Genomic DNA, 15,844 nt, shown 5'->3' on the forward strand with positions numbered 1-15,844 from the left:
CTTTTGTTGACAAACTTCTGAAAATACTGTAGGAAGGTAACAAAACTCAAGAGTTCTTAAGAGATGTTTTAATGGGGCTAACTGCAATCTATTGACAAAAGATACTGTAGCAATCTTTTTTGAAGTAGAGATCAATGGAACATGAAAGCAGCATAGCAGAGATGCAAATACAGGATCCAGAGGTGTAAAACCTGATGTAATCATGTACTGATTACATCAGTTCAGTGAAATGGTACTGATTAACTGTCATAGTGGTGTATATGGTGCTTTGACCTTGGCTGGCTGCAACTGCCTACCCAGCCACTCTCTTACTGCCATTCTCTGTAGGACAGGGGGAGAAAATAAGATGAAGCATCTTATGAGATGAAGTAAAAACCAGGAGATTGCTTGCCAGTTATCATCATGGGCAAAACAACTTGACTTGGGGTAAATTAATGCAACTTATTGCCAATTTAAATACATTCATATAGTGACAAACAAAAACAAAAATTAAAAATAATGCCGCCTCCTCCTTTGACACTGCTTTCTCCTTGCACTTTTCTCTGACTGCAGCGTGGATCTTTCCCACTGGCTGCTGTCCTTCAGGCAAAGTCTGCTCCACCATGGGTTTGCCATGGGACGCAGTTCCTTTGGGTAATATCCACCTGTTCTTCATGGGGTCTCTGCAGGCTGCAGTGTGGATATCTGCTCCAGCATGGTCTCCTCTAGGGGCTAGAGAGAATCTCTGCTCTGGCACCTGGAGCACCTCCTCCCCTTCCTTCTTTGACCTTCCCTGACCCACCTGGCTGAGGGGCTCAGCTGTGCCCTGTGGTGGGCCTGGTGGAACTGGCTGGAGCCACATGGGGCAGCCCTGGCCGCTCCTCACAGAGGCCGCGCTGCAGCCTCCCTGAGTACAGCCCATCACACAAACTGATAGGAGAGGCAGTAGAAGCAGCAGAGAGGATGAATGCAAAGGCTGGGAAAAGCACAGCAAGACAGTGTGATGCCTGTACCAAACCTGTGGGTGAGAGTGTACAGGTTACAGATGACAGACTTAACAAAGAAGCCGCTCAGACTCTTAAATGGAACAACTTTTATTCAAGCATTTGCCACTACTAGCATTCAGTGCTTTTGTAAAATAGAGGCTATGGTTTTGAGATGGAAGAATGATTAATTCAAAGAAATGCAACATCCTGCTTGAGCGATAAGCAGCTGCTTGGTCTCTCTGATCCTGTCTGTTGCTGCTGTGGTCCTCCTTTGCACACCTTCTGTGCTGGCCACTGGTGCAGGTCATTCTGCGGGAGCCTGGCAGCTGAAAGGCAGTTACCAGGTTGTCAGCTCTTCTCTCAGGGGAAGGGAGAATCAAAAAGCTAAAGACATTTTTTCCATCTTGTTTGGTTGTCAGTAATAGTGTCATTAGGAGCTCTCATAGTGTTTTATTCTTGCCTTGGAGCATTCAACAGATCTAAACCATCTCATAGTTGCTTTCTAAATCTGCTGACGCTTCCAGAATCTTGTTGCGTGGTTACTGTGCTTTACCACCTTGCTTCATGTATCTCCTCCTGCCTTTTTAATCCCCCGATCTTCTTTCTGGTAAATTCTTCTCCTGCCTCTTTTCTTGACCTCGCTAGGAAGAGAATAAAGCTCCTGTTTGGATCCTTCCTTTCCTTTCTTGCTTTTTCTCTATTGTCTTCGTCCATCTAATCTAAAGATCATTAACTGTGTCTTTCTAATAAATCAAGAAATGTGTCATACCACCATCTTGAAGATAAAATATCCAAAATCAGATTATCTCTCTCTGTTTTGCCTCCTTTTACTTTCATTGGCAAGCAGCCAGTCCTGCTCATCTAGCCCCAGGCATTCAAACAAGTTTCAGATCTCAGCCGTTCTTCTAGTCTCAAGAACCACATATTTATCTTATTTGATTTACCTATTTTAAGACCACAAGAACAAAACTAAGTCAGCTCTGCACACAACTGGGCTTTGTAGCTGTTCTACCTACGATGGTCCTGTTCTTTGCTTCCTGTTTTTCTGTTTATTTGCTTTTCTGTGCTAAATGAGGTTCCAACAGATTAGGAAAACTGTTCAATTCTTGCACGTTATGTTTGATTATAGTGTTTGGGCCAGTGGGCCAGATTTGTGATTTTAAAGTCTTATTCAACAGGAAAGACACAATAATGCTAGTTGAAATTAAAAGCCTTTTAAATATTTGAGGAAAGGGTTTTGTGGTGATGGAAGAGGTGGTGTTAGAATCAAGAGCAGGTCTGGATATAATTTTTAGCATGAAACTACCCTAAAAGCAGATCACTTTTAACCTTTTTTTTCACCTCAAATTTGTATTCAATACCCTGATAAAATTCTTTTTACTGTACACTGCTCACCTGGGGCAGCAGTTGGGTTTGAAGCACTGGGGAGCCTACATAAAGGAAAGGCTGGAAAGCATGATCTGACTGAACAAATCTATCTATTCACCTGTAAACCATACTAAATACACACCGGGTAGGTTGAAATACATCTCAGAGTTTGCTGGCTGGTTGTTTAAGGAGAAATTGCTTGCTTGGTGTAGATGGGAATATGCTTCTTAAACGTGTGGTAAGCAAATGAGTCGGGAAGATTAAAAACATTAAATTAAAATGGAAATATGATAATAAGGAAAATCACTGGGGATATAAAGTCACTGTGAACAGTTCTAAAGGAAAATAAAGCTGGAGGCTGTGTGCTTGAATACTGTAGGTAAGCAACAATTAAAATGGGAAATTGTAGCAAATACCGTAATAACTAGTACATTGATGAAGTGGAACAGGAGGATTTAAAATACTGCATCCTGCAGTGATCATCAGGTTTCAGGAGATATGAAAAGGACACGAAGGAGTTGCTTTATAATTGACCAGCCATTGTTTCAGAAGTATTTTTCTATATTAAGCATGTATAAGTTCCATTTTTATCAGGCTGGTATAACTTTGTCCTCACATGTTTCACTCGGCATTCTGAAGTGAAATATTATTATTCTAGCTTTTATGGTATATTTTTGGGTTTGAATCTTTCATAGCAATGTTATATGATGTGTTCATGAGCAATATAGAAAAGAAGGAGCCAGAAACTTATAAATCGTAGTATGTTTGCAAACCGTGGTATTCATAAAATCAACTGATGAAAATGTCTCTGGGTTTTGTAACCGGCAGGCAGTAGGTTTAAAACTTATCAACCTATGTCCAATCCATACTATTAATAGGTAAGCTTGACCATTGCTGATACTGTGTTCACTTGCAATTGTCCATACAGAAATGAAGGTGGAACCTATACATTCAGAACTACTTTGCACTCCAGTAATTAGGCTTCCTCAGTGTATCAGTACTCTTGTTTCAAGCTGTAGCGGCTGGATTTTAAGAAATAGACATTTTACTTGGCTTTTAAGCACCTGCAAGAGCTGTGAGGTTTGGAAACTGACATTTGTGACTCAGTCTTCACTGCATGCTATCATGCAGTCAAGTTTTTTCCCTATTGCCTCTTTATGTACAATATAATCCAAATGACAAATGTCTATTTTTGCTGAAAAACGTTCTCAGACATTTTAGGCTTCATAGTACTTTGCTCAGCAAGCAGTCCCACTGACTTCCATGAGATCATTTTCGGAATTTATACACTGTTGAACGGCAGTGAAAATGGCAGAAGCCAGTCCCTGGGATTGCAGGTTTTTTCAAAGGTCTGGTGTGTGCTTTTGCGTGTATTTTATTTTTGCGCAGTTTTGAAAGACTGGTAGGCTGGGAGAAAACTAACCGATAAAACTTTGTATTTCAAGATGACTCATCCTCTAGGATGAACTTTCAAAGCCTCTGTACACTCACAGATAGGGCAGAAACAAAAAATTTTTAGGCAGAAAACAAGGAATAACAGCTTCAACAAATAAAGCCCCATTCAAACAAGGCCTGTGAAGCGACAGACCAAAAGCAAAAGGTGATCTGCTGAAGTGTTAGTTCATTACAACAACAGCAACAGGCAGACCTGAAACATCTGCCCTACATCAAAATGTAATTGGGCTGTTGACATAGTGCACACTGCATATGCACTACAGAAGCCTAGTCAAAAATAACCAGTGGGACGCTGACAGGAATTTACATACTGTGTAATACAGTGAGAGCCTGGATGTTGCAAGTGCTGTAAATGAAAGAAGGCATTGAGCCAAACAAAATCTACAGACTAACCATATCAACAAGCATAACAGTTGGAAGAATATATGACAGCAGTGCCTATGCTGCCTTCTCTCTGTTGTGGACCATGAGGTCTCTTGATAGATGGTAGGCTGAAGGTTATCCGCTATTGCATATACTACATAAGGAAGGGCATTGCTGGGCTGGTGACAGTGGGGTTTCCAATCCTGGTCTGTCTTTCTCAACTGCAGAGAAAGAGCAGGAGAAAGGAAGGTTCTTGATGAGGAACTGAAAAAATGGACCAACTGGGCAGTGGAGGAGAGCCTATACATTTAAATGAGAGTTTGGGAGTTGTTCCATGCTGAGACATTTAATTGAATTTGAGTTTGCTGAGACTTGACTCATGATAACTAAGAATGAGTTCCTGAAGCTTTCAAATAAGACTGGCTCACTTCTAAAGAGTTAAACTTGCCTCTGTCTTTTACTGTTGAACCCTGGTGTACAGCAGGGTGTTTTCATCTAGAAGGAACAGAAGTTTCTCTCGTAAAACAAGATTGTTCAGCTAGGAAGCATTGACCCAGATCACAAAAGAGCCTGTGGCTTGCTGTGCTGTGGGGCCTCACCCGTGGCTATTTGAGAGGAGGGTAGCTCTGAAATCTGAGAATCAGTTGGGCCACAAGCATCAAAACCCATGGAGCACATGGTTTCATGATAGTAAGTAACAGAGATTTCATGCACTGAAGTTCTGTATATAATTAGGACAGATCAGGAAGGTGACAGTCAATATGATGTGCTACAGGAGATCAAAGAGACTCCAAGATTAGAGAAGACAGACTGAATTTCATCTCTGTTTAGATTAACAGAGAATATAATTTAAAACACCTGTAGGTCTCTGCTTCTTCAAACTTCTAGTTAGAGAAACTATCAAAAGCTCTGGATTTGTGCATCAGGAGCTTGTTTAAAACTCTCTCAGAGGGCAGTCAACTTCAACTTTCTTGTAGGAATGAGAAGGCCTTCCTGAAAAAAAACTCTCAAAACAAGGTAACCTTTAAAAAGAATATCAGAATGAATAGCCCAAGACTGCTAATGGCAAGTAAAGGGTTTATGTACTGCATATTAGACATGCAGAGAAGATGCATTCTTTTAGTGCAAAATTATTCAAGCAATGCAATTAAGTTACGAAAAAAAATCTCTATTAAACAATAAAAAAGAAGCTCCCTGAAAAAGCAGAACTTATATCCAATGAAAGGTAATAGAAAAGGACATACATTGTGACAGATCCTGGAAAGTCATACTCTTAGTAACATACACATGTATTTTAAGAAATAATTTGCTAAATGCTCAAATTTTGCTAAGTTCTACTACAGATAAATCAGAATCAAAAAGACAGCTAGAGATTCAAATTCAGTAGAAGTTAAATATGGTTAAGGTGTAATGAAGTTATAACCAGAGATCTCAAGAAAAAAAAAGACACAGCAGAAAAGCTAGATTATTTCTTTGTATCAGTGAATATAAGAGCTTAGGGAATTTCCCACTCGCAAGTCTTTGTTCATGGGAACAAGTTAGAAGAGCCATCTCAAACAGAAGTGACAGGTGTAGAGCAGGCTGATAAATGAAGAATAAAAATTCATCAGGCATATGTCATATTTATCCATGGCATTTGGATGTAGTGGAAAATGAAGTTGCTTGAAGTGTTAATTATAGTTTATAATACTTTTTTAAACTTACATTAATACTACATAAATAGAACCTGCTTATCCAATTTGTAAAAGAAAGGGAGAGGGTTTTGAGAAATTAAAATCAGAAGGTTTGGTTTCTTTACCAAGCAAATCAGTAGAATTACAGTAAGTGATTTATATCTTTTCTGAACTGTGGCAAAAATGGGCAAAAACCAAGATCATTTTTTTGCAGAGGACATGTGCCTTGTGAATCTCTTTGAAGGATTCAATGAACATGTGAACAAAGGCTCATTTGATTAATATTGTATTTTGATTTTCAAAAAGTTTTGACAAGATCATTCACCAAAGACCACAAAAGGCAGTGTAATACAATAAAGAAGAAAGGTTCTTTCATGGATTAGTACTTGGTTAAAAGAATAAATGGACCGTTTTCACAGTGGTGATCAATATGAACAGCTGAAAATATTCATATTTAACCTGGAAAAGGGATGAGTAGGAGGGTGACAAAGTTAGCAAGTACAAAACCTTTCAGCATAGAGAAATTAAAGAACTGCAAAATGTTCAAAAAGATCTCAAGATAATCAGTGGCTGGATAGTAAAATAACCGATGCATTTCTGTAACAATTAAAGGAAAGGTAGAACACAGAGAAAAGTAGTTCTACTTGTACAGTGATTACAGCAATATCTGAATTAGGCACTATCAGTTGTGAAGCAACTCTGAGAATTATCTTGGACTGTGCCCTGAATGTATCAGCTCAATGCTGGCTCAGCAGTAGTCCAAAAGGTCAACAGAGCCTTAGGAAATATTACTGATGTTTAAAAAACAAGCCTGAAAAAAATCATCAAACCATTTATAGGTCTACACTATGCACTCTTTTCCGCTTAAATAATTTATTAGAAATGGAAACAGTGCAGAGAAGGACAATAGAGATTTTCAGCCATGCAAAGCAGTTTCTGTATAAAGAGATATTAAATGCGCTTAGGAGTTTTTGACATATGAAATAAAAATGCCATACAGGATATGATAGAGGTATATTAAAATCACAGATGACATGGAGAAAATGAGTAGGGAATGGTTACTTGCTGTTTTCTATGATACGAAAATTAGAGGGCAATAAATAGAGGTTTAACACTGTATGTTCTTTCACACTACACATGGCTAAATGTGGAACTGCTAGGGAGCTTTATGGATTCTGAAAGTAAATGCATGTTCAAAGGTGCTTAGGTGAATTAATGGAAGATAAGTTTTTCAGGGACTGTTGGATGCAAGGAAGTAGGGATAAGTTTCAGTTTAGAAGATCTCAGATATGCAGATTTCTAGAAGCTCAGTATTCAGATTGCTATATATTTGCTCCATCCTTGCATGTTTTATTCTCGCCTCTCTCAGACAGGATGCTGAGTTAAATAGACATGATGGTCTGGCCCACAGTAAACACCCGTATGTTACACCTCCCAAAGGTGTTGCTTTGCATTCCCTTAACACACATACCTGATAATAATAATAATGATAAATCAAATACGTCTCATGTTTTCTTCCTCTTCCCATAGATATGTTGCCTGGTTTCTGTCACTGCAAGACTGGTTATGCAGGAGAGAGCTGTAACAGATGTGCCTTGGGTTACACAGGGTATCCTGAGTGCCTGCCCTGCAACTGCTCGGTGAAAGGCAGTGTGAATGCTGACCCTTGCATTGGTCCCTGCATCTGCAAGGTATGGATGTCAGATTCTTCTGAGCCATCGGAAGATACTAGTGATATTGAAAGATTACAGATAACGGTCTTCTATCATATGATAGCATTCCACTGTCCTTCCTAGCTGTGTTAGTATCTATGTTAGCCACTTCTCACAGAACACTTGTTCTTGGTCCTGTAAAGTCTTAGATTATCTTGTGTAATCTCAGTACTCACTGTAATTAACATAGGTACCTAGGACCCTGCTGCCAGTCATGCAAGTCCTTAGAATGTGATGAAGGGATATTTAAGAAGCCTGTTAATCATTTGTTTCGAGCTCCCGTTTTCATCTACTCAGAATCTATATGTTTAAAGTATTGTGGGCTCTAAAACTAACCTGTAATGTGACCTCAAAAGAAGAAATTAAGTGAACTGATGATATGTTAAAACAAACAAAAAAGTTGTCTTTCAGGAGCTGTCATTAAGGATATCATTCTCTCTTCTTGCTAAGTTCCAAACTGAGAGCGTTTGGTATGACTGTTTAGAAATCTCTAACATTTAAAAAAGATAATTCATCCTTTCTGTAGGATGAATTTCTTAATTTCTAGGAAGAAAATTCAAGAATTTTTCTGTGTGCCATCATGTACCTCCAGCAAATTATATATTGATAGTATATTGAAATAAAAAAAAATTAAAACATGCATCCATTTCTAATAAAATACCTACTGACCAGTAATGCTTTCAAAATGGTGGTGCTCTGTAAGTCATAGTTTAGTAAGTAAACCGTGAATACGCCCAAAGGGCAACTTACTGTACTGTGGGTCAGTTTTTCTGTGTCATACTTCTGGGATTTTCCATCCAGCGTTTAATTAACAGAATTAGTCACAAATGTGAATTTAAAAAGCCTTACATTACATCCTTAAATACAAGAATGTACAAAAAATAATTCAGTCTATCTGCATGCACACATAAAGCTCTGATGTGACAACTGAACAGCGCTGAAATCTGCTCAGAAAATTAACCTTTTCTTCACTTTATGTAACAGCCACATGCTCTCTATCAGAAATAAGATCAATCCATATCACAGTTCTAATTCCTTAACTATCAAGTCTAGAAGATCAGAAAAGGGGTTCTTTTGCTATATTCTGACTTGAGAGGGAGCTTTGATGAACGTGTCACGTGCTATATACAAGACAACCACTGCTTAATTATTTTTATTATTATTACATTATTTGTGTAGTGCTGAACTGACCTGTTAGTACCGTCAGACCAAAATGAACAAGAATAGAATAGAGATAATTGTTCCTAACCCAGAGAATTCTCACTACATACGCATTTTCCTTGATGTTCATCCTTTGTCTCCTTTCTGCTCCTCTAATCTCTTTTTAAATGCTTGTAGGGGGAAAATTATACTCTTTGCAGATAGCTGAGATACAGATACGTACACACATCTGTTTTCACTAGCAATCTTCAAATTCAAGTCAAAGCAGATTATGGTCAAAGGGACACTGAAATCATCAGATTAGTTATGCTCCACATGAAGAATAAAGTGGGATGTCTGGACAAGTTAATAGCAGGTCTTAGGAAATATGCTTCCCTTCTTTTAATCACATATTTCAATTACATATGATGAGCTGTAAATTTACTAAAGAGAGTCTTCTTGTAAAGGAAATTGACTGCTGAAGAACAGTTCTAACTGTAAGCAGCAAAATGCAACAAAGTGGGTATTAGTTTGATCTTTACCATATCAAGCAGAGTAAACTAAAGTACAGAAATGGGAGGGACGAGTGTAGATGCTTGTTTTTTCACTAATCTCAGAGAGCTTTCTGAAGGTATATGTTCAGTCTCACATTTACATAATTTAAAACTGGACTGAACACAATATTCAGAAATAAATGAGGCTGTAGAAACATTGCTTCATCAGCTGGAGGATAGGTTAGATCTCCTTTCCAACTTCAGCTTCTATATATCTATTATTTAGCGAATTTGCTGACCACTCAATAGAATTACACAGGTTTTACTCACCAATTACATGTTTGTGACTGCAGAGTAGGGCAGCTTTTCATTTCAACACATACTTTTGCTTTGCGGCTCCTTTATTTTCCCCTTCCTACTCTGCACACACTAAGTACATCAGCAAAGTCTGAAACTTTTGGGACCAGTGTTCATAATTCTAGTTTCTAGAATTGTGCATGAGAGCATTTACATGCCTGTGAGCTCCCAAACATTACCCACATTGTTTTTCATATGAAGCATGAGTAGCTTGATGATTTCACCATACCTTTGGCAATAATATGCCTTGATTAATCCTGAGATTGCTAGTGAAAATGTAAAAATACCATTCTTGAAATTAAGGAGATGTTGAAGTTAAAAGTAACTGCCTGGTAGCATTGAGTTGTATTAAAGAGATTTTTGGTTTGTTGAACAGGTTCTATATGCTGTTGAGGGGAACACGAATACAGCACAGCAACAGAGACAGAGCAAAGACATTTTGCTAAACATGTTACTGTATAATTAGTGGTGAAAACCTATTTACATTTTCATTTTATCTCATCGATTACCTGTCCTTACCCCTTTCCCCTCATTGTTCCAATTTTCTTTTAATCCACTTATGCTGTCCTTTCTCCCCATACTTCCACATGCTTTGCCCTGCTTTTTCCATCCTTCCTAGATCTTAAACAGGAGGCCATCAAATGGATTTTGGTGAATTTACTTCAGAGCTGTGTATTTCAAGCAATTATAGACTACACAGTGTGGGCAGGCTTTCTATAATGTGTTCATTCTTTGTTGACATAGAGCCAACAATCCTGTGTGCATACAATAGAGCACTGTCTCCAGGATTAAAGAGACTGTATAGAACGCTTCTGAAAGTGAAAGAATATTATGGGCTATCTTGGGAAAAATACTGAATTACTAAGCCAGTAACACAGCATGAGCCTTTTGCAGTGTACTCCTTATAGAAAAGCTAGCTTTATCTTTGCCTATAGGACAAATTGGTTTATTGTATAAGGCAGCAGGACTTAATGCACAACACGAGCTTTCTCTGAAAAATGAAATTGCCAAATGCTAATAGAATTATTCATGTGTGTTTAGTGCCTGGCTTTCTGTGGTGGGAGAGTCTGTAAACCTGACTGCATGGCCGGCAAACATATGTAGTTATGGAAAGAGGAAATGCAGCCCTTTTAACACTTGGATTTAGCCTGAATTCAGCTATTAATGATAGACCAATGAAAAACAAGTATGCTGAATGATTAGTACAACTACTACTATATACCTGTAGTTTGCATCAGTTGGGCATCCACAGGTTTTATCAGCCATGCTTTCAAACTACAGTCGAGGCTGTAACATTGTGCCAATACTTCCTTCCCCTCCAAGACTCTTAAGTATAAAGGAGGTAAATCAGATTAGTCCCTGAAATTAAGTATGTCCATTCATGCAGAAGAAAACTTAAAAATCTTACAATGTTCATATTCTATGTCCTGTTATTTACATGCAGCCATAGTGATTTTTATTATGTAGAGTATTTGCTACTGGTACTCACAAATAAGAATAGTCTTTCCTATGAACGTCTTTACAGTCCTGCATTTATACTCTTCTGCAGAGTATAAAGCTGGTGATCTCAAGTTCTATCCATGACAACTGAAATAATATTCTAATGTGCATTTCCAGGAACATGTTGAAGGTGAAAACTGTGATCTTTGCAAACCAGGTTTCTTCAATCTGCAGCAAAATAATCCCAAAGGCTGTGAGGAATGTTTCTGCTCTGGGAAAACAAACATCTGCACACACTCTCATCTTACCTACGGAAGTGTAAGAAAAATTGTACCATATCAGTACATGTCACTGGTTTTGTGGTTTTGTGTTTTGTCACTATCTATTGCCACCAGACAGTCACTGGACTGCATCTGATTATAAAGTCATGCATGTTCTTTTATGCCCTGTATATTTTTCAACTATCCAGAAGAAAATGCTTATAAGCTTTCTTTTCATTGTGAGAAAGTTTTGAAAAAGTACGGTTAAACAGTTAAAAGTGCAGAAGTTATAACAGTAAAAAATGAAGCCATGTGCCTAAACACGGTCCCGAAATATGCATGTCTAGTCAGTCTTGAGTTTAATGCAACATATCCATAGGGCAACCTCTTTTACAGGTCATTATTAAATTTCTGGACCTGAAATAATGAAGAGTTTTGAAACATTAAACGTACAACATCTTATATAAGAAAAAGGGATGCCTTGCAGGGGGCATTTTGGGTGAATTTCTTTTGTGTACTGCATTCCTAGCCGAGGGTGTGAAAGGGAGGTGAACCTACTTACTGTTCTTTGTGCTGTAGAAAAATATCTTTAGCCTGCAAATATACTCTAAACTTTAAGTTAGTTCTCAAAGCTCAGACGCTGATTCCACTGTAATGGATGTATGCTACATATTCATGTCTTAGATCAAGTTTGGGAAATGTATTCCAGGTCTGCTAGCTCCTGGTTTTGGCTGTATTGGTATGCTGGAAGTCTGCAAGTAAAATCATATATGCCTAGTGTGCTCATTTACATGCCAGCATCTGGAAAATTTTCTGTCCCGTGTCTGAGCTTATTTATTGTTATGCTTGTATCCAGGCTGTAGAAGCCATCCTTGTATGAACAGTGTGCTCTTCTCTGATGATTCATTTCTAGTTGTGGGATTTCAGAAATTCAAGTTCTGGTGCTTTCCAGCTTTACTTTGGCTTTGTAAAAAAAGTATAGTTGAACTTGTAAGGCTTTAGAATTACAAATTATTATAAATTATGCTGTCTGCAACAATCAGAAAATGTATATCTATTTGTCAGCTCATCTTCTGTGCCCCCTGTGACTCATTATTTATTGAAAATTTGTATAATATTTGGTGATATGCTTATGTTGGTATGATAGAATTTCCTCCTCGCTCTGGACCATCTGAAGCAAAGTTACTTCAAAGTACTCAGAAGTTGTAACTCCCAGTCACGTACAATAAGAGAATTTTTTGCTGTTATTACTTTGTTGTTTCGTTTGTTCCTAAACTGCTATTAATCACAAAAACCTAATCATTTTTTTTTTAAATGGAAGAATGAGAGGCTGTGACTGTTGAAATGGCTGATATCCTGATTCTCATTTTAATGTGTTTTGTTTTTGTTTTTGTTTTTGTTTTCTGTCATTATAGATAGAAGACATGAATGGCTGGTATCTGACTGGCTTACCAGGTCTCATCAGGGTTAACCCCAAGCAAAAGAGGTTTGATGGGCATCAGCAGTTCAGCATCAGCAACGTGGCTGCGCGAAAAGTACTGCCACAGACTTACTATTGGAGTGCACCCAGTTCTTATTTGGGCAACAAAGTAAGTGCAGATGGTACTTACCTAAATGCTAATTTGATTTATTGAGAAAAGAAGTATGGCTTTGAAGTGGGGTGGAACTGATGGAAGGTTAAGTTGGATAGCTATTGAACCATCAAAATTACAAGCACAAAGTAGTCAGATGTATCCTTGTGAGGCAAAAAGTTAAATAGAGAAAATTAACTATCTTTGACCTTAAGCCCTCTTTGGGCTTCTGCTCTCAAGTGTTGGAGAAGTCTATATAGTTTGCAGCATTGTTTTTTGAATGAATTAGCTGATGTGTGGTTCAGCTTGTCCTGTTCTCTTTCCCCCTTGTCCTCAGCTTTGAAAACCAGTTCCCTCATCTGCTTTCCGAGATGCAAGTTGTGTATCAGATGTTGTGGGGGTGTGTTACAAAACTTTAATGTTTGGCATGAAACTTGTGTGTGGGGAGCTCTCTGCCCTAGAACTCAGAAAATGTTGTGATATTTGTGCCAGTTCTAATGCATATATTTATCCAAGTCTGCATGTGTCCATGTTTGCACGTACACACATATTCATGCCCTGCAGGTTAATTCAAAATATTTGCTTTCTAAAGTTTTGGATGCTTTAGTGGTCTGACTATCAGACTTATCACCGTTAGACTTTCTGTTATCATACATGATACCTTCATGAAAATATTATCTTTTTCCACAGAGTAGAAAGGAGGACTGAATGAGTCCTAAAGGTGAAGGAAGCTAAACAGTTTTCCATTTACCGTAACCCTGACCATGCTAAAACTTACCAGAAATGCTAACACTAATACACTTGAGCACATTTTCCTCTGTAGTCTCTTCAGGCTAGTCAACCTCTTATTTATTTATTTTCTTCCTGCTGGCTGAAAATCAACATGACAGAAGGTAAGTGAGCATGTTGAAACTAAATAGCATCATTCCAAAGAATTGGGCATCGTGTTCATGGCTATAAATTGTTAAAGATAGTCAGGTTCATTTAGGTGGGCAAGGGACAGTTTCTTCTATAATCTCCCATGTCTGGTGAACTTACCATGAGATATGAACTGATACTTTTCCAGACAGAATTTGATCCTGCTTCTGTTCAGTGAGAAAAATAATAGTAAGAATGTGCACAAATTACTTGAATGTGGAAGATATTTTTTCAGTGTAATTTGGAGGTCCTTTGTGGTTACTTCTTTGTATGAATGAAGCAATTTGCCTTAATAAATGAATGATATAAATTTTTGATACTACAATAACACTGAATGCACTCACAAATTACCACAGTACATCTTAACTGTCAGGCTGCATCATGAAAACTGTAGTCGTAATGACATGCTTAGGCCATGTGATTTATGCTGTAGAAAGGGAAATGGAAATAGAATATTGAGAGTCCTTCTTTATAAACTCAATAAAACATTTCTCTAAATAGTTGAAACTGGATAAAACTGAATAGCTGAAACTAGATAAAACATCCTTTCTTGAGAGTGATTGCTAGCTGTGTTACAGTAGAATAATTGTTATCTCAGAGCAGGCAAGCTTCTTTAAGAATTTTTGTCTTAGCAAGTGTAGAGAACAACTTAGGAAATCTTATATCAAGTTGTACACTTTTATTGTAATTTATAAACCTTGTGTCACAGAAAATTGCCTTTACTTTTTATTGTTAAAATTACTGCTTTTAAATAGTATTCCCCAAAATAAAATTGAGTAACAAAAGGTAGGAACCATTCTGCAATTCCTAGTTTTCAAATATAGCTCAAAAATCTTATTTAAAATAATTCTTTTAATATAAAGTTGGCATGTTGTACATATGCCTCCACAGTGTTGATTGCCATATGTGTGCTATCTGCTTGTTTTACATCCATCTCCAAATGCTTCTTTTGGATGAAAAAAGCATTATAAATAGGATGTTCCTGAGTGTGTAGTGTTTAGCTTTATTTTTCTTTTTCATCTAAATCTGGGTAACACTAGGGTATGTGATGCTGGTCTTTGATTGTGTCTCTGAGGAGACATCATAAATAACAAGATGGTACAGAATTCTTGTTTATGTCAGTGGGACAAGAACATGAGCAAATTACTTTAACATCACCATATCGTTTTAGTCTTCTAAATACATATGCTGGTACCAGAATTTATTTTTTTTGTACAAATATAGGTAAATTTTTAAAAGCCAGATATTTTACCTGTTTGACTATATAATATGCATTTGAACTGAAAAATGGAATGCTGTTTTTGATGCAGAATATGTTTGGGAGTAATCTGGAGGAATTTAATTTCCAGAAATAAAATATCTAGTGGATAATTTGGGAGAACAGGTTTAAAATGGCTAGTATTAAGGTTTTAGTAGGTATCATAAAACAGTTTATCTTCTTGCCTCCCTACCTTATCATAGCCTACTGAACTAAGGATTGCAGCAATCGTAAGGACTTGTGGTCTGTTAATGCTTCTAGTTAAAGAAAATTTGTCTTGTTCTATCAACTCCAATTACATTTTAGTATTTGAAAAAAAAAAAAATAGTTGGTTTTGTTAGCAGTTTCTTAAATTGTTTTGACAACAGAAGTGTAAGTTTATTTTAAACCTGTATCCATGCTAAAATATTTTATAAATTTGTCTGAAAGTGTTATGAATTACATTGTGATAATATTTGATCAGAGCAATGAAAGGAAAGTGTACAATTAATAAAAACTTAGATACCAAGCTCGGCAGAATGACATTAAACACTTGTTACTTTAAAGCAGGGGTCCTCAAACTATGGCCCGTGGGCCAGATACGACCTCCCAGGGTCCTCAATCTGCCCCCCCCCGCCGGGGGCTGGGGGGGGAAACCAAGCAGCTGCAGATGGCTGCCTGCCACTTCATCCGCGAGCCGGCCCCAGTTTAAAAAGTTTGAGGACCCCTGCTTTAAAGTCAGTGTGGAAGGGTTAGGTGTCCACAATGTTTCAGAAGTCTGACATTACATATATACTCTGCCTCTTTTCCTTTGAAACCTCAGCAAAACGCAATTTGGTAATTTGTATGCTGAGTAAAATCCATTTATCGTTAGCTGAAAGAAAACATTAT

The 15,844-nt window shown here is 37.6% G+C and overlaps 1 protein-coding gene across 1 annotated transcript in view; it reads left to right on the top strand.

Moving 5' to 3' along the window:
- The window catches only part of LAMA2 (laminin subunit alpha 2), a 377,166-nt gene that overhangs the window by 154,293 nt on the left and 207,029 nt on the right, over nt 1-15,844 (top strand). Inside the window, 3 exon segments of the mRNA XM_055811018.1 lie at nt 7,355-7,515; nt 11,145-11,285; nt 12,643-12,816. Coding sequence (XP_055666993.1) covers nt 7,355-7,515; nt 11,145-11,285; nt 12,643-12,816 — 476 coding nt within the window.

This window comes from Falco peregrinus, chromosome 7 (genome assembly GCF_023634155.1).
Source record: "Falco peregrinus isolate bFalPer1 chromosome 7, bFalPer1.pri, whole genome shotgun sequence".
NCBI lineage: Eukaryota > Metazoa > Chordata > Aves > Falconiformes > Falconidae > Falco > Falco peregrinus.